The 20,473-nt window shown below is 42.0% G+C and overlaps 1 protein-coding gene across 1 annotated transcript in view; it reads left to right on the plus strand.

Annotated features, from left to right (window-relative positions):
* Positions 1-1,426: 1,426 nt before the first annotated feature.
* Positions 1,427-20,473, plus strand: part of KCNAB1 (potassium voltage-gated channel subfamily A member regulatory beta subunit 1) — a 249,664-nt gene continuing 230,617 nt past the window's right edge. The window contains exon 1 of the mRNA XM_040349231.1: positions 1,427-1,649. Within this exon, the coding sequence (XP_040205165.1) occupies positions 1,435-1,649 (215 nt within the window). The 5' untranslated portion in view covers positions 1,427-1,434. The remainder of the gene's footprint in view (positions 1,650-20,473) is intronic.

Consider the following 20,473-nt stretch of genomic DNA (forward strand, 5'->3'; position numbering starts at 1 on the left):
GCCTGTTAACCCCATGGCTGCCGGCGGCTGCATTGTGACACCCACTTGTTCAGTATGAGTCACTGAACAATAATGTGACATGGAGGCATGCGCTAAGTTGTGGGGATGGAGCAATGAAGTTGATCTGTAGGTCCCTTTAACAAGCAGGCTTGCTGCAGATGGTGTGTGCTCGGAGCTCCGGCATGCTGTGTGCTTAAAGAAGCCCTCTCCTCCCCATGTGATCGCTGTCACAGCAGCTGCAAGCTCTCTCTGTACGCTCGGCTGTCATACTTGTCAACTAGAAGATCTCCTGTCATCAGCGATTCTACCCATAGTACACTTACCGGAGGAGGCATCACTTTCCTGGACCGTCTGCGATGACTGCACTCATCACAAGGACCATCTCCTCTCCTGTGTATGCAATCGGGACTGTCTGCCCCGACTGAAGGAACTTATTTTGGAGGTAGATAAGACCCAACAGCTCGGACTTTTCACCATCTCCTGGGACATCAGGGCTCCTGGGACATCGGGGCTCCTTGGACATCAGGGCTCCAGAGCATCAGGGCTCCTGGGACATCAGGGCTCCAGAGACATCAGGACTTTTTGGGCATCAGGGCTCCAGAGACTTCAGGGCTCCTTGGACATCAGGGCTCCAGAGACATCAGGGCTCCTGGGACATCAGGGCTCCAGAGACATCAGGACTTCTTGGGCATCAGGGCTCCAGAGACTTCAGGGCTCCTTGGGCATCAGGGCTCCTTGGACATCAGAGCTCCTTGGGCATCAGGGCTCCTTGGACATCAGAGCTCCAGAGACATCAGGGCTCCTTGGGCATCAGGGTTCCTGGGATCTCAGGACTCCTTGGACATCAGGGCTCCTGGGACACCAGGGCTCCTGGGACATCAGGGCTCCTTGGACATCAGAGCTCCAGAGACATCAGGGATCCTTGGGCATCAGGGTTCCTGGGACATCAGGACTCCTTGGACATCAGGGCTCCTGGGACACCAGGGCTCCTGGGACATCAGGGCTCCTTGGGCATCAGGGTTCCTGGCCAACCTCAACTGAACTCTAACCCTAGTCCCTGGTACTCATTGATCTTCTTTCTGGGACATCAGGGCTTCAGAGACTTCAGGGCTCCTTGGACATCAGGGCACCAGAGACATCAGGGCTCCTTGGGCATCAGGGTTCCTGGGACATCAGGGCTCCTTGGGCATCAGGGTTCCTGGGACACCAGGGCTCCTGGGACATCAGGGTTCCTTGGACATCAGGGTTCCTTGGGCATCAGGGTTCCTGGCCAACCTTCGCTGAACTCTAACCCTAGTCCCTGGTACTCATTGATCTTCTCTCAAAAGCCTAGCCACTGGCCAGCCTCCAGCACAAGAAGATCTTTTTTTTCTTTTTTTTGGTCCATGAGCCTCTGAGTGTTCCACCACTGAGCTAAGGAGCCCAGAAGAAGCCATGCAAGTGTCCATAGCCTGCACTGAACACAACTTGAAGGGCCGGAATGGAGATGACAGGCACAGCAAGCAGAACTCTAGTGGCCCTGTGGTCAATGCTGCCAGGGCCAGGTTCCGTACTGTGGCCATTATTGCAAGAAGTCTGGGCACCTTCACCCCTCAGCATCACATCTCTCTGAAGGAATCCACAGCAAAGCAGACTGGCATGAAATATAGGTAGGAACTGTCTGTGTGTTTCATGTAGCTGGGACCAATACCTAGGTATACAGATGTAAACTCCTACAATTATATGCGTGTTATTAGAAATATGTACAGGTACATCTTACAAGAGTATAAACTAGTATGTTATGCCTGGTTATGGAATTTGTGAAAGCATGCTGCTAATATTCCTCATTTTACTAAACCTACTGGAAGTTCAGCATTTCTCTACCTTTTTTTTACTCTAGTATAGAGAACCCCCTGAAAAAGTTTTCAGGTCTCAGGGAACCCCAGCTAATTCCGAGGGGGGGGGGGGAATGTCCCATGTCCCTCACATTGGTGGACAGTGGGAAGAATGACCCTTACATTGGTGGACAGTGGGAAGAATGACCCTTACATTGGTGGACAGTGGGAAGAATGACCCTTACATTGGTTGTCAGTCGGATGAATGCTTCTTATATTGGTGGTCAGTGGGAAGAATGTCCCTTACATTGGTGGACAGTGGGAAGAATGTCCCTTACATTAGTTGTCAGTGGGAAGAATGCTTTTTACATTGGTGGTCAATGGGAAGAATGTCCCTTACATTGGTGGTCACTGGGAAGAATGTCCCTTACATTGGTGGAAAGTGGGAAGAACGCTCTGTAAATTGGTGGTCACTGGGAAGAATGTCCCTTACATTGGTGGACAGTGGGAAGAATGCTCCTAACATTGGTGGTCAGTGGGAAGAATGTCCCTTACATTGGTGGACAGTGGGAAGAATGCTCCTAACATTGGTGGTCAGTGGGAAGAATGTCCCTTACATTGGTGGACAGTGGGAATAATGTCCCTTACATTGGTGGTCAGTGGGAAGAATGGCCCTTACATTGGTGGTGAGTGGGAAGAATGCTCCGTACATTGGTGGTCAGTGGGAAGAATGGCCCTTACATTGGTGGTCAGTGGGAAGAATGCCTCATACATTGGCGGTCAGTGGAAAGAATGTGCCTTACATAAGTGGACAGTGGGAAGAATGCTCTGTACATTGGTGGTCACTGGGATAAACCCTTACATTGGGGTTAGTGGGAATAATGTCCCTTACATTGGTAAACAGTGGGGAAAGAATGCTCCTTTCATTGGTGGTAAGTGGGAAGAATGACCCTTACATTGGTGGTTAGTGGGAAGAATGTCCCTTACATTGGTTGTCATTGGAAAGAATGCCTCTTACATTAGTTGTCGGTGTGAAGAAAGTCCCTTACATTGCTGGAAAGTGGGAAATATGCTCTGTACATTGTTGGTCAGTGAGAAGAATGTCCCTTACATTGGACAACAGTGGGAAGAATGCTCTGTACATTGGTGGTCAGTGGGAAGAATGTCCCTTACATTGGACGACAGTGGGAAGAATGCTCTGTACAGGCATGCCCCACTTTTAAGTACACACTGGAGCTTATTTTCTAAAGCTGGAAAGTTCAAAATCAGGCTTACTTCTACCTAGAAACCAATGAGCTTCTAACCCCAGCTTGTTCAATTAAGCTTTGATAATACAACCTGGAAGCTCATTGGTTTCTATGCAGAAGTGAGCCTCATTTTGCACTTTTCTGCTTTAGTAAATTAACCCCATTGTGTACTTAAAAGTGGGGTATGCCTGTACATTGGTGGTCAGTGGGAAGAATTCCCCTTACATTGGTGGTCAGTGGGAAGAATGCCCCTTACATTGCTGGTCAGTGGGAAGAATGCCTCTTACATTGCTGGTCAGTGGGAAAAGGGTCCCTTACATTGGTGGACAGTGGGAAGAATGCTCTGTACATTGGTGGTCACTGGGAAGAATGTTCCTTACATTGGTGTGCAGTGGGGAAAATACTCCATACATTGGTGGTCAGTGGGAAGAATGTCCCTTACTTTTGTGATCAGTGGGAAGAATGTCCCTTATGTTGGTGATCAGTGGGAAGAATGTCCCTTATGTTGGTGATCAGTGGGAAGAATGTCCCTTATATTGGTGATCAGTGGGAAAAATGTCTCTTACATTGATGGTTAGTGGGAAGAATATCCCTTAAGTTGTTGGTCAGTGGGAAACATGCCCCTTACATTAGAGAGTGGTCAGTGGGGAATATACCCCTTACATTGGTGAGTAGTCAGTGGCAAGAATGCCCCTTACATCGGTTATTGATGGGAAGAATGCCACTTGGTGGTCAATACGAAGAATGCAAGATGTGTCAAGGCAGATGCCGATTATCCAGGAACATGACGGGCATTGTGAAAGTTATTACATCACCCAATCACCAAGGAGCCAGGGAGTCTATGACATGTGTTAATTGTTCCACTTACATGGTTGCAGGTGTGGATTTGTTTGAAATCTAAGTATAAAAAGACTAAATCCACATCCAAGGTAATTTAGTTCAATTTGGAGTTAATCAGAACTTTGCTTTTTATCTGAGTATATAAAGTCACTGAAAAAAGCAGAGAGATGTGTATTAGAAAGCCGGCTTACAATTATCCACTTGATAGCAATTGTACTGGATATTATTATATCCTTTCATTATTGTTGTTTACATTGGATAGTATTGAATGCATATGAATAGTTTGCTGGGATCCAAACACTTTTAATATCTAAAAGTTTAGAGCTGCTCTAGCTTCAGCCATTCCTCTGAGGCCCCGTACACACGGCCGAGGAACTCGACGTGCCAAACACATCGAGTTCCTCGGCCAGTTCAGCCCTGAAGCCGCCGAGGAGCTCGGCGGGCCGAGAGCTCCCATAGAACAACGAGGAAATAGAGAACATGTTCTCTATTTCCTCGTCGAGCTCCTCGTCGGCTTCCTCGGCCGAAAGTGTACACACGGCTGGGTTTCTCGGCAGAATTCAGCCAGAAACTCGGTCGGAAGCTGAATTCTGCCGAGGAAACTGGTCGTGTGTACGGGGCCTGACTCTCATCCACATGGATAGAAAACAATTCCTAAATTGTTCTATTATGGGGAAACTGTCTCTGGAGTTGGAGGTAAAGGTTCATAGCAACTAGATAAGTGCTATCTTTCTTGGAGGGGGCTTGATTGCCAGGCGTGAATAAATATAATGATGAAGATAAAGACTCTGAAGTGAGTTTTATTGCAGCTTGGTGGAGTTAGGGATTCCAATACGTCTACAAATGACTGCATGCTGTTTGTAAATGTATTCCTCACTGTGCCTCTATTCAGAGTTAGATTGTTGAGCTCCTGAAAAGCTCAGGATTTGTTTGAAAGACAATGTTTAGGGGGGACGTGGGACTGAAAGACCATGAAGATGATGGATAATAATTGAAAGAAGCAAAATGAAGTTACAGGGTTGGAAATAAATCAGAGTATATAGTGTATGATTACTGGAAGGTGAATCCCATAAATAAGCTTTCTACTTGCATACCTACTGTACTAGACAACGTTAATCATGCACAGCTCGGTGGAGCAGAAAGCGATGGAGCATTAATGTTGGTGATCTGCAGGAAAGTGAGTAATATACTGTAACTGCTGCAGTGCACACTCATTGCTTCCTCACTTATGGAGGAGAAGGGAATAGCGATTGTACAATTCTGGGCACACAGGGATGAATATTCATAGGCTCTCATGATTGCTACATAATTCACACACCCCCATAATTGCTACATAAAGCCAATAAGCCAATAGTGATTATTATATGTTACACATAATGTGACAACCAGTTATGCAATGAAGCAGGAGGAGGATAAGACATCCATTCGAAGCACAAACAATAGTACATATGGAGTGATACAGGCATGCACCCGCATCCTCTAATTAGGAGTATTTGGAGGATTTGGGGAATTAAAACCCATTACTGATGTGGGCTTGTGTTTGTGAGCTGATCCCAGTTTCTCCCTTCTTAATAAAATATAACTGTACTGAAGGTACAGATACATCTGTGTAGTATACGGTAGCCGCTTGCCTACCTCCGCCAGTAGATATACGTCGGCAGAATGGCACAGCTGCGCAAAGCAACATACAGATACGTTGCTTTGAATTTGCCCTGCCGCGAGCTCCATGACCGTGCCCGTGGGACCCGCAGACTCGATTTCTGCCGATGTCCCGCAATGGTGTCACGGAGGAAGGAATAAACCATATCAGCTATGACTAAACACTGGATACAGTGTGAAACGCGTCAGCTGTGCAGGTTTTGTTTTTTGTTTGCTGTGGCTTGTAGTGCTGTCCGAATTTTAATAAAGGCAACTATTGTTCAGAGTGCGGCTGTCCAGAAGCATGGAGCCTTAAACGTTGTTTTTCCTGACGAGATTCTTGGTAAGAATCTCTTGCCGGCCGAGTGTACACACACTCCATTCAAAAGAATCGCCGTTCTTTTGAATGGAACAATCGCAGTGACGTCATCGACTACGACGAGCATGCGCTTGTCACATTCGATTCCATCGCCGCCATCTTGCTTCACCCTACCTATGCCTTGGAAGCTACCGCGCATGCGTCAAAGTCATTTCGAGCTTGCGTGGGTTTCCGCGGCGACAGGTAAGTATACACACGCTCGGGTTTCTCGGCAGGAAAACACTGCTGAGAATCACAACGAGAAAATCGAGAGCAGGTTCTCTATTTTTCTCGTCTAGATTCTGGGCAGTTTTCTTGACGAAAAACCTCAAAGCCTCATACACACGTACGGTTTACTCGACCAGCAGTTTTCTTGCTGGTTCTTGCCGAGAAAACCGTGCGTGTGTACGAGGCTTACCATTTGGTTATTCAGATACGACTTTTCCATTTGCAAGTTCAGCATATCTTCATTAACTTTCAGAGGTATTTCACTATAGGATGTTAGGACCATATATTGTTAGCTTCAAACATACAATCTGTTTAAGGACTAGAGAAAAGTGGAAGAAAAGAGGTTTAGACCCATTGGAAAAGTTGCACAACCTATCAAATAGATAAGTGAAAAAATGACAGTTGGCAACTGAAATGGCTATATGGAAGTGCCAACAATGCAAGCAACGTGTATTGTGAGCTGCAACATTTCTTGGATACAGGAGCAGTTATCAGAAATGATCTGGTTGGCAGAACCAGGTAGAAAAAAAAATGGGGGGCTGATGCCATAAAATATTTATCATGCAGAAGGAATCTGATAAAAAATGTTTTTATATATATATATATATATATATATATATATATATATATATATATATATATATATATATATATATATATACACTGTATGCACAAATGTATATAGTATAGCTAATATTTGGTGTTGCTGTTTGAGAAATATATCACGAACACAGCAGACATTATTTTTTGAAAGTATACTGGGGGAAATTGCAGATGTAATAAGAATACAGTCGGTTTTCTTTAGCAAAGGGTTTTAAGACATTGGCTCTGGAGGACACTAATTGCAAAGCCAGAAAAGTTGTAGCGAGTTATGATGATCTAATTAAAAATACTGCATCATACTGGATTTTTTCATCTTTGTTTCCTTGTGTCTTACAAAAGAAAAACTTTAAACACATGCATCTACTGTACGTGTCAGCTGAACTGTCAGTAGAACTTTCATATCCTCATTGCCTGCCAGTTCACTACAAGATCACTTAGCTGACAGCCTTCTCGTTGTTTGAAGCTACTGCAGTTCCCTGCAAAACAGCAATCCCCAGTTCTGCCCCTAAGTAGTTTATTTTTGCTTTGCTAGTGAACATGATAAGGATCATGTTTTCTTATCAATTTCATTCTTTTTTTTTTTGTTTTCTTTTGTAAATAGGCATTGCTGAAATCATATTTAATAAATGTTTTATGCATCCAGCATGTTTCCGTAGAATGGATATACTCTTGCTTCATAAGAGAAATCAGAAAAGTGACTTCTGAAAAAAGTTAAATTGTGAGTCATTGACAGCTTGAGCTCTAAGTACACGCAATGCTCAGGTGAATGAAGACAGTAGATGGATACTGGAAAGAATAAGGGCTGAGATTAGGAATTAAAGTGGATGTAAACCCCAATTATTTTTTATTTTTTTTAATTAAGACTTGCACCTTGTACAGTATAGGATTTCATGTCTTCTGTGCTCAGTGTTGCCACGAAGAGTTAATACAGATCTGAACAGCCCTCTAATTTTTTTCAGTAAGATAAAAACTGACACACAGAGAAATAGAAGTCCATTCTTCCCCCTTGCTGTGAGTGACAGGTGATTTACATATCTCATGCACAAGCGTGAGAGAGGCATTCTGCGTACTTCAAATCCCCTCCTCCTTGCTTCTCCAGCTCTCCCAGGATTGGCTGCTCCACACCTCAGCACGATTGGGCATGATGAGGTGACTTTTCTGGGTTTTGACTGGATGTTAGTGATCATAGCAGAAGTTCTGTGTAAGAAATACACAGGAGAAAATGCATGTTGACAAGGGGAGTGTAGAGGTGGGTGGGGAGTCTGCTGACATCACAACTCCACTCACCAAGCTCCGTTAAACAGACCCACCCACAGAATCTGAAGTTTTTCGGGTCTTATAACAGACAGAGGAGAGACATTTGACAAGTAAGGATACATGCAGGAGGCATGTATATCCTTATAGATCAGCACTATGGCAGTAATTTAGAAAGGCTGAGAGTGGGTTTACATCCACTTTAAAGAAGAAAGAGATTGGGGGACAAGACCGAAAGGGTTGGCAACTTCAGCTCAGAGAGGTAGGGGCAAAAAGGGTAACAAAATCAGTTTAAAAGCTTCCTTTTTCTTTAGATGGCCACACAAATTTAAATTCTACAGTTTCGAATTAGGAACACAAACATGTATAGATACTAAATTTAGGCATAATTTATTACATATAAAGTGACAAATTAGTTCATGAATAAATAACAAACATTCAGAAATTTACTGAATACATATATGTACAAAAAAGTGGAATACCCGAAAACCAATATGGTTAGATGTTATTCGTAGGAAAAAAAAGGTCTTTATAGAAGTGTCAGCAGAAATAGTTCAGGTCCATCCATAAATCCCAGATAGAAAAGCACACCACCCAGTGCAACAGTGGAGAGGGACTTTTTGGTAAATATGACCACTAAATGGTCAAATCTGCATTAGATGATTATTTTAATGCTACAAGATCCTCCAAACCCAAACTTTGATATTTATATCACAGGACCCTGTTAATCCTATAGGGACAGCAGTTTGTGCCAAATGAATAGGTTTCCTACAACATGCGGCATGGAAACAAAGAGAGTAATGCCGCGTACACACGATCGGTCCATCCAATGAGAACGGTCTGATGGACCGTTTTCATTGGTTAACTGATGAAGCTGACAGATGGTCAGTCGTGCCTACACACCATCGGTTAAAAAAACGATCGTGTCAGAACGCGGTGACGTAAAACACAACGACGTGCTGAAAAAAACTAAGTTCAATGCTTCCAAGCATGCGTCGACTTGATTCTGAGCATGCGTGGATTTTTAACCAATGGTTGTGCCTACTAACGATCGTTTTTTTTTTTCTACCGGTTAGGTATCCAATCGGTTAAATTTAAAACAAGATTGCTTTTTTTTAACCTATGGATAAATAACCGATGGGGCCCACACACGATCGGTTTGGTCCGATGAAAACGTTTGTCGTCATTCCAACGGACGCAACTTTGAAGCGTGACATGTTGGGTATCAATTTCCTCGGCATAACATTATCTTTCACAATTTAAAAAAATTGGGCTAACTTTACTGTTGTCTTATTTTTTTATTCAAAAAAGTGATTTTTTTTCCCAAAAAAGGTGCGCTTTTAAGACCGCTGCGCAAATACGGTGTGACAAAAAGTATTGCAAAAACCACCGTTATTCTTTAGGGTATTAGAAAAAAAATATATACTGGTATATAATGTTTGGGGGGTTCTAAGTAATTTTCGAGCAAAAAAAAAATGTTTTTAACTTGTAAACACCAAATCTCAGAAAGAGGCTCAGAGCTTAAGTGGTTAAGAAAATAGGTTGAGGAGAAGTGGATCCAGATATACCACAATACTTTATATTTTTCAAAGGTATCATTATCCAACACTAGCATTTCTTCCATGCGCATGATATCGTTTATAGTGGCGAGACATAGGGAGTTAAATCCAAAAGAAGAGACAGTTGGGGGCTATGAGTTACATACTAAAGAAGTACATTTTTCCACTTAGGTCAGTAAAACTATAAAAAGAAGTATAAAAAGAGTGGATATTTGATGAGAATTTTAATTTTCAAAAATAAGAAAATCTACTTTTTGCTAATCAACTGCATTATATAAACATAAATCTGTTTAATATTTTTTGTCTGTTGTAAATGGAAAGAGGCAGGATAAACAATTGGAGAGTATGTTAAATATACTATAAATCTAGGTAATGCAAACCATATTACATGCTGCTGATAAATATCCTATAGTCTAAGTAAATAAAGCAAACTGATTTAATTTATAGGTACAATGCAAAACCTAAATAAAAATGAATGTGGAATAGAGATTCATGAATAAGTACTGTACATTCATTGAAAACAGGTCCATCTGGTGCAAAGCTCATCTGAATTGTGATGCAACCCCATCCCGTGTAAATACAGATGGCAAATCTTGTAGCTCGGCTTGATTAATCAAAAAAAATCCTCTTCATTGTTATTCAGTGATATCATGTATATCTGTGTGTCTAAAGCTTTCATGGAAAACTGACTACAGAAATTAAGGGGTTTGTAAAGGATTTTTTTTTTTTATCTTAATAGCTTCCTTTACCTTAATGCAGTGCTGTTTTCATGTCCTCATTGTTCGTTTTTGCTCTCAAGTTGCTGTAATTCTTCTCTGATCTCCACACAAACCAATCAGTTTCGTTTTCCAAACCATCACTGCCCTGTATTGGCTCTGTGGCTCTGTACAGCAGAGAACCAGGAAACAACAGCAAAAACTAAACTAGAAACTACAGGTACATTATATGATTGATTTTTATCTATTTTTTTTTCAAAGGAATCAGTTAACTATTATGGGGCAGATCCACAAAAGGATTACTTTTAAATTTCCTGCGTTGTATCTTTTTTTTGTATCCACAAAACAAGATACGACGGCATCTGGGCTCGATCCGACAGGCATACGTCTTAGTACGCCGTCGGATCTAAGCTGCAATTTTTCGACGGCCGCTAGGTGGCGTTCCCGTCAAAATCCGCGTTGAGTATGCAAATTAGCTGGTTACGGCGATCCACGAACATACGTCGGCCCGGCGCATTTTTTTACGTCGTGTTCGTTCGGCTTTTTCCGGCATATAGTTAAAGGTGCTATATGGTGGCGTACTCAATGTTAAGTATGGGCGTCGTTCCCGCGTACAATTTTTCATTTTTTACGTTGTTTGTGTAAGTCGTTCGCGAATAGGAATATGCGTAGAATGACGTCACCGTCTAAGCATTGGCTTGTTCTGGTTAAATTTCGAGCATGTGCACTGGGATACCCCCAGGGACGGCGCATGCACAGTTAAAAAAAAAACGTTGTTTACGTCGGGTCACGACGTATTTACATAAAACACGCCCCCATTACATCCATTTGAATTCCGCGCCCTTACGCCGCAAGAGATACACTACGCCGCCGTAACTTACGGCGCAAATTCGTTGAGGATTCAAAACAAAAACAAGTAAGTTACAGCGGCATCTTAGATACGCTACGCCCGGTGCACTAATGCGCCGTTGTACGTGGATCTACCCCTAAGTCTCTATACCCTGTAAACAGTCATTTCAGCAAAAAAATAATTTTCCTTTACAACTCCTTTAAAGTACAACAGTGTAATATTAGTATGATTCTCCAGCAGCAAATAAAGTACAATAACCATTTAAACTGGTGGTATAAGGAATTTTGCAAAAAAAAAAGTTCTAAAATGCTGCATGCAGACTTTTGACATCAGTGTTGTAAATGACAAAGAAATTCACAAATAATACCTGTAGAAATGTATTTCATACAGTATATCTCATCCTGAAAGGTTGAACCCGAGAATAGTTTAATTATATGATAATAATTATTATTAATAATATTATTTTTATATTTTCAACCATGGAGCCTTATGTTGATAAGCAAAAACAACTCTGTAGAAAGCAGTCACTTTTTTTTTATAGCAAAACATATATAACTAAACAATGTATTCTAGGTATATTTGCTCTGCCTATTATGTCATACAGGATGGTTTTTTTTTATTGTGTTTTTTCAAATATATTTGAAGTTAGTGATTTTCTGGAACAGTCTGAGAGTATTGCCGCGTACGCGCGATCGGTTCGTCTGATGAAAATGGTCTGATGGACCGTTTTTCATCAGATGAACCGATCGTGTGTGGGCCCCATAGTTTTTTTTTTTATCCATCGGTGAAAAAAATAGGAACTTGTTTTAAAATTATATGATGGTTAAAAAAACGATAGAAAAAAACGATCATCTGTGGGCACGTCCATCGGTTAAAAATCCATGCATGCTCAGAATCAAGTCGACGCATGCTTGGAAGCATTGAACTTCATTTTTCTCAGCACGTCGTTGTGTTTTACGTCACCGCATTCTGACACGATCGTTTTTTTAACTGATGGTGTGTAGGCAAGACTGATGAAAGTCAGCTTCATCGGATATCTGATGAAAAAATCCATCAGACCGTTTTCATCGGATGAACCGATCGTGTGTACAGGGCATATGAGTTTACTAAATGAGTAGAGACTGTCTATTTTAAATAAGGTGACGATTGTGTTCACTTTAAGTACCCAGTCATGTACAAAAGTAAAAAAAAAATCTAGATTTGTGCATACACATGATTGGATTAACGTGAACATAGCTTTACCTTATTCATATATAGTATAAGGTAAAGGAACATTCACATTCCAAAGTTAACATGTACAGTCTCTTCCTTCAATAAATGATTCCTTATAAATATCTCATGTAGAGATAGAGACTTGCTGAAAGTAAAGTAACTTTGCTCCAGCCTGCTGTCATTCTGAGATCAGTTCTGTATACAATACATTACTGCTTCACTACCTCTGTAGATCTTTAAAAGGCATGGTAGTGGACAGTTATTGACTTTTTATAAACAGTACTGGATAAAGAAACAAATGTGAGGCATAGGAGGTCAAATCAATACACCACATCCCATATATTGATCAAAAAAGGAAATGGGAAGGGTAGGGTAACAAACCCAGGGACTTTAACTGTGTCTCAATAAAGACAATAGAGATCAAGTAGAAAAATACATAATTTATTTGATTTTTACATACATAATTAAAAATGGAAGTAAACACAACCACATTTTGATCCTATAAGGATATGAGTGGCTTCAAAAGGAGCCACAAAGAAAACCTGTACACAGGATGCCCAACATGTTTCGCCCTGAGCAGGGCTTCATCAGGAGCTTGTACAAGAAATACTATAAAAGAAGAAAAAATAATCGTATATAAGAAATCAAACATTGAGACAATAATCAATTGACATGCTCAATGCACAATAGACATACTTATAACAAGTTTATATATTTAGGTGAGCGTTTTTACATAAAAAAAACGATAAAAAAGAGAGAGGAAAACAGTTTATCGCAACAATGTAAGATGCATATACATAAACAAATGAAAATACATCACATAATTACTACTAGGTAAACCACTTACCCATAGGACAAGAAATTCAATCCAAACGCGTGGTGAAGACAATATTAAGATTCAGTAAAAAGTTGGAGAAAGGAATATGATAAACAACAATTCCCAATAACTGCCTCAAAAGAGTGCCCCCATGGTCCGGTCCATCCCACACTGAAGTACTGGATAAAGCACCGTCAGATATGAGCGGCTACTGTACTCACTAATATATGTGAACTGAGCTGTCCTCGGTGACTCTGTTCACAGACACTGTATACAAGCGGCTCTGTACCTTAAGATAGCTGTGATAGATGTGGTCATAGAGAGACCAGTCACGTCCATTTTGTATCACATTTCTCTGTCTACAAGTTCATTATTGTGGGGGATATCAATGCCATCTTAGATTTGGTTGCCGGACGCAGATTTCTCACATTGGGCCTCGGCCCTTCAATGAGATTTGGAGGTGGAGAAACCTGCATGTCACACAATTCTAGCACCCCTCCACGGCTCTGGCTCGGCTCGGGCTCCAGGATAGACCTCCCTTTCTGTTTGACCACTGCCTTACCTCTTATTGCTGCAGGCTTTTATTTGTCAGAAGGGATTTTGGATCATTCTCTGATTTGGGGCAGGGGCTGTTGGAGATTAGCCACTCTTCCCTTAACATTGGAAAGGTTAAAGAGAACATGCAAGGGAAAATTGCTGAAAATTGGGAATTTAATAATTGCAGGATAGCTCCACTGGTTACCTGGGATGCCTTTAAGGCTACTATTCGTGGTGACTGTCTTTGTCATTAAGTCATTCAGGTGGAGTATGGCTCGAAGCTAGCAGATCTGGAATCTAAAGTGAGTATAGCCAAAGCGGTATTTGTCTCTGATCCTTCATCCGTGGTATACTCTGCTTTGGAACAAGCCCGGAACACGCTTCTCCTGCATGTTACAGGCACAACTACTACTGAAACTAACATATTGAACAGATTTTGTAGACATTTCAGAGACTTGGTTCAACAGCTCTCAAGGGTATTCCCTATATTGCAGGAATAGAGAGGGTAAAAAAGTGGGAGGGGTATGCCTGTATATCAAAAATGATGTACAAGTGAATGTGAGAAATGACATCACTAATGGAGCAAGGGAGAAGGTGGAATCCTAATGGGTAGAGCTGCTAAGGGGAAAGTAATACTCGGAGTATGCTGTCATCATAATGGGGGATTTTAATTATCTAGACATAGACTGGATGGAAGGAACCGTGCATTCATCTAAGGCTCGCCAGTTCCAAAATGTCTTGCAGGACAATTTCATGGGTGAGATGGTAAATACACCAAGTGGAAACAAGGCATTACTAGACCTACTGATTACCAACAATACAGACTTGATCACAGATGTAGAAATACGGAGAAATTTAGGAAACAGCGATCACAGGTCAATTCGTTTCAGTATAAATCACACTAATAGGAAACATAAGGGGAATACAAAGACACTGAATTTCAAAAGACCCAACTTCTCTAAACTACGAGCCTTGCTAGAAGATACAAATTGGGATAAAATCTTAGGAACAAAGAACACGAAGGAGAAATGAGAATGCTTTAAGAGCATAATAAATAAGGGCATTAGCTAGTGCATCACGATGGGAAATACATTTAAAAGAGCAAATAATAGTCCTGGGTGGCTTAACTCCAACGTAAAAATGCATATAAAAGAAAAATTTAACTGTTGCCTCCATTGTTATATGTTCTGCACCACTCTCCAATATGGAACCCGAAATTGTTTTTCAAACAATTTTATTCTCATGTTACTAGTTTCTTATGAGCCCCCCCCCCCCCCCCCTGGATTTTAGATATATATACTACAAAGACCCTGGACTCGGGAAGGCCTTGCCTGTCCTGATTGCGAAATACACTTTTTAGGGGTGTCAAAGACGTGCATCCTTTAACAATTGAGAACGTGTGAACAGTGATCAGAGCATGTGTGTCAGTAACTCCCTATGTTAGAAATGATTTGAGACATTACTCTCCAAATACCCCTTTATGGCTAAACCCAGGGCTCGACAATTCCCGGTCGCCATGGCGACTAGAAATAGCGTCCTGGCGACTTGGCTTGGAAGGTGGGCAAAAAAAAAAAAATTTTGTTCCATAGGACCGGCGCTCCGCGGACTAGGCCGAAGCTGCGGCCTCGCCTAAAACATCCTTAGGTGAGGCTGCGGCTTCGGCCTAATCCACGGAGCGCCTTTTCCCCAGGATCGCAAAGGACTAGGCCCCCACCTCCACCGCCGCTCGATCGCGGTGGGCCCGTGATGTCCGGTAATTGAGGCCGCGGCTTTGCGGCCTTGTGAAGTCCCCAGCTCTTCCTTGTGTGAGCTGGCGCCATCTGGTGGTGGCCGTTGGTATTACAAGTTAAGCATTACCATTTAAACAGCAATTCTAATGTCATTTTTCACTATTTTCACTGCCATCTTCTTCCCTCTAATTAGAACCCCCAAACATTATATATATTTTTTATCCTAACACCCTAGAGAATAAAATGGCGATTGTTGCAATACTTTCTGTCACGCCGTATTTGCGCAGCGGTCTTACAAGCGCACTTTTTTGGAAAAAAAATTACACTTTTTTTAATTAAAAAATAAGACAACAGTAAAGTTATCCCCATTTTTTTTGATATTATGAAAGATAATGTTACGCCGAGTAAATTCATACCCAACATGTCACGCTTCAAAATTGCGTCCGCTCGTGTAATGCCGACAAACTTTTACTCTTTAAAATCTTCATAGGCGACGTTTAAAAACATCTACAGGTTGCATGTTTTGAGTTACAGAGGAGGTCTAGGGATAGAATTATTGCTCTCGCTCTACTAATCGCGTCGATACCGCACATGTGTGGTTTGAACACCGTTTACATATGCGGGCGCTGCTCACATATGTGTTCGCTTCTGCACGCGAGCTCGTCGGGACGGGGTGCGTTTTCTGGCTCCTAACTTTTTTAGCTGGCTCCTAGATTCCAAGCAAATTTGTCAAACCCTGGCTAAACCCCTCCCTACCAGAATTTTACTTCCCAGACCTTTCTCTGTTCGCTGATCATGGTGTCCGTTATTTGTCCCATATTTGTGAGGGTGGCGCATTGCAGATGTTTGATTAAAGCATAAATTTGGATTACCCAACTCCTACTTTTTCCAGTTCCTCCAGCTCAGTCACACCTTCCCTGCACAATTTGGGACATCTCCATTGTTTATACATCAGTCGTATATGGATTAGCTCCTTAGGGATGAATCCCTTACCAAACAATTATCGTCCATTTATAAGGCATTACAAATGACAGGTTCTCTACCTCAGTCCTCAAGTACCCCCCAACAGGCCATGTTTGCAGGTTTTTCTAAATCTTGCACAGGTGCTTTAAATCAGAATCAATGGCTTGTATTTTGGACAGCTATTTTATCTAAGAGAAATTCCCAAACCATGGCCTGTTGGGGGTACTTGAAGACTAAGGTTGAGAACCACTGGGCTAGATAACCTGTGCTCCTTTTGGGTGGCAGAGCTCTCAGAGCTGGAGACAGAGGACTGGGAGGATGTGTGGGAATTTCCCTTCTCTCACCTCGTATCCTCTAGGGATCGTTTGATCCAGTTTAAAATCATCCATAAGTATAATTTTACACCACATAGAATACACAAAATATAAACAAAATTTACCCAAAATGCCCAGTGTGGTGTTGGTATTCCCAGGCTGTCCCAGCCAACTAGTTTAACCACTATCCCTATTTGTGGAGGATCCTTCAAGGATATGCCATTTATGGCCAAAGATCAAGCCTGATTGACTCCTGGACTGAAAAGCCAGGGGTCCATTCTTTTCGGTGAGTGGGGACACAGGAAGGTTGTGTGATGCACCTAGAAGTTCGAAGTACAATTGCACTTTATCATTTGGAGCACATTTGCACAATTCATATGGACGTTGTCACATGTTAAATTTATTTTATGAGTGCAGTAATTATTTTTATTTTAATCTGAGCATCTTGTTGTGATAGACTGGTCATGGAGGCTTTGCTTAGAAAAGTACATAAATGCTTAGAAATGTCTGAGACCAAACTAGAACCTCTTCAAGATACATAGAAGAGGCTGTACTCACAAAGAGATTTCTGCTGTGTAAAGACCATTACCCCTCGGACTAATTATCACAAATAACTTTCATATTGAAGTCAGAATGTCAGGGTTTAAAAGAAAAATAGACAGGGTTCAAACATAATTAAAATTTTCAGGACTCCAGAGATCTCGGTTGTAATGGGGAGTAGAAGTACATCTGTGCTCGTCATTCCTGGAAAATGTCTGATAATATGATCTGCAGCTAGTATATTTTAACCGTTTGTATTCTGTTAGCTAAATCAAACTGCTACGCCAAAGCATGTTTTACATTTATTCTGCTATCAATGGAATATAAAAATACCTGATATGAAGAAATATGGTCATATTTTACATTAAATCCAGGCACATTCATGTGTTTTAAATATGGTGAATTTTTGTGCAACCTACATTACCTCAGGTGCACAGAAAATGTTGTGATAAGATCAAAACGACAGCAAACTAATAGGAACAGCCGTCGAAAGGAATATGCAACACTTGTTAAATATACCCAGTAATTATTGATATAAAACTGGTAACTGTAAACTGACCAGAATTTATGCGTTCCCTTCCCCCCATTCCTGCAGGTTACGGCGCTCTCCTCTTCTCCCCAAAGATCTGGTCTGTTGATGATCCGCCAGCATCATCATCATGTACAACGCAGGACTATTAACCCGGCGCATGCGAATGTAGCCATGAGCAGCTTAGGGAGGAGGCAGCACTGGACTAGTCACATAAATAGAGGGAGCCTGCTGGAGCATACAATGGGGTATTTCTTCTTATTCTGGCACCCCTAGATATAATAGGCATTTAACCCTAGCAGTGTGGGGGGGCTCCACTGCAAGGATATTTTTTGTTCCAGCCTGGAGTTTAGATTTAATTCAAATGTAGGATGGGACGACAGAGTATGTTTAATCTCAGCTGTGTTTGAGGGAACTCATAGTGCAAGGAAACAGTGCATCTAGCTGTTAAATGATAGGATAGTTTGCCAATAAGCACATACGTATATGTTCTATAATTAGATTTAGAGGTGACAAATTTTAACAGATAAACCATAAGCGAGGCTACAGATCGGCTGATGTTTCAACAGAAATGACAGGTGGTGGGATAGCTGCCAAGAATGACAACTTTGCACCTCTAGAACTCTGGTTCAACAAAATCAGGGATGCATGTCATGATCTGTACTGTTTCATTTTCTTCATGTAAAAGGGTAATACTTTGGTAGGAAGGACTGTTTCTTTTAGTTTTGCCACAGTTAGATTTCCTGGCATATTTATGTAGCATTTACAATGATTTAATGATTTATTGTGACTAATCGCCCTCTTAGGCCCCGTACTCACGACCAAACATGTCTGCTGAAACTGGTCCGCGGACCAGTTTCAGCGGACATGTTCGTTCGTGTGTAGGCAGTAACGGACAGGATTCTAGCAAACAATCGTCGGCCAGACCGTTTTCCAACGAACAACTGTTTCCTGGTCTTGCTTTAAAACAGTCTGCTGGAATCGTGTCCGTCAGACATGTTCGGTCGTCTGTACACAAAAGCAGCGTACAAAAACCCCGCGCATGCTCAGTCCAAATGAGGAGACGGGAGCGCTCGTCCAGGTAAAACTCGCGTTTGTTTGGGATATGGCACATTCGTCATTAGAAACCTTTTATTCTAGCAAGAGAACAATGTCTTAAAAAGGCGCACTAAACCACATTTTCTTGCCTCGTTTTATTAATTCTTCACTTGCTAGAATAACCCCGTTCTCTTGCTGATGCAATTTCAATAGAGTTGTCCCATACTGAAATGTCACATTTCTTGCTTGTGATGTAATCCTTTAATAATGTTTTCTATGCCAGACGTGTGTTTGGTTGGTGGTCCTCCATAATTTATAGTAGTCATTTTTGTAAAGGAATGTGCATCTTTTTTTTTTTTTTGTTGTTTCTAGTTATGTCACCATTTATAATATTTTTTTTTAACAGGTTTTTTTCTTTGTATTTTTTTTTTTTTTTTTTTTTAGTGTTTCATTTGAGAATATTAAACCATGTTGGCACACCAAATGTCCCCCCCACCAAGGAGTGTGTCCTTTGTAAATGACCCATTGTATATTTATTAAAGGTTTGCTGCCTAATAATCCCCACAGTATAACAAACAATAGACATGTTTTCAAATGAAAGCAAAAAGCCTTTTATTCAGGCAAATGTCATCACAAAAACTAAACAGAACGGCAGCACTAGAATAGATAGCAAACTATATGCAAACTTGCATTTCCAACATGGTGAAGGATAAACTTCCAAGCCTCAGGAGCCAAACACAAAAATATGAAGCAGCAGCACAGAAACAAAGGAACCCAAACTGTGGTAGTCCAAACAAGATGTCCTTTATGTGGAAGGAAATGGAAGGCAGAGAATCAACGTTTCCTCCTCTTTCCAGCCTTCCCTCCAGGCAGCCTTCCAGCGGATCTAACACGGGGTCTTGCAGGTGGGGTCGATGTGGCAGCAGGAGGATGGTGTTCCGCAAGCCGGGCCGGGTCACATAGCCCAGTCTCTGGGGTCAGCAGGCCCCTCTGCATCCACCAAAGCACCTGGTTCATCAGGGCCTTTGCCAGTCTTCTCTGGTCCTCCTCCCCTTCATTTAAATCGTGGGCCAATGAGGCACTGAAGGCCTCTGTGGGGTTGAGGGGGGCCCTCATGATGGCGCTTGCCTCCTGTATCATGCGGAGGCTTGCCTCCTCCACAGGCCTCAACTGCCTCCTTCGGCCTGATGGCCTCACCTGGGGGGGAGAAGACTGGCTGGTGGTGGTTCTCCTGGCCGGGGGGACCTGCTGCAGGCCACTGGGCCCAGCCTCCTCCTGGCTGCCACTGACCCCGGCCTCCTCCTGGCTGCCACTGACCCCGGCCTCCTCCTGGCTGACAGACACCTGAGGATCTGCCACCTCCTGGCTGATCTCTTCTTCCTGTGTCGAAAAAAAAAGAACAATTTTTACAATTTCGCTAAATAAAACCACACTCATTTTCATGTTTTTCGTTTAGTATTTTCTGTTCATTATTACTTGAATACACTCTACTTCTGACCCCTGCAGTTGTCATCTCTGACACCTATTTGTCTGTACACCTTTTTTTTTGCTTTTTCCCAGCTTGGCTTTTCTTTTACAATATCAAATCATTAATCCAACAAAAATTATTTACGCCAGAAATATAGAGGAAACTACTATACCTCCTCATCGAAGGGTGGCAGATCTGCATCTCTGTCAGCCAGGCCC

The sequence above is a fragment of the Rana temporaria genome, chromosome 4, assembly GCF_905171775.1.
Source record: "Rana temporaria chromosome 4, aRanTem1.1, whole genome shotgun sequence".
NCBI lineage: Eukaryota > Metazoa > Chordata > Amphibia > Anura > Ranidae > Rana > Rana temporaria.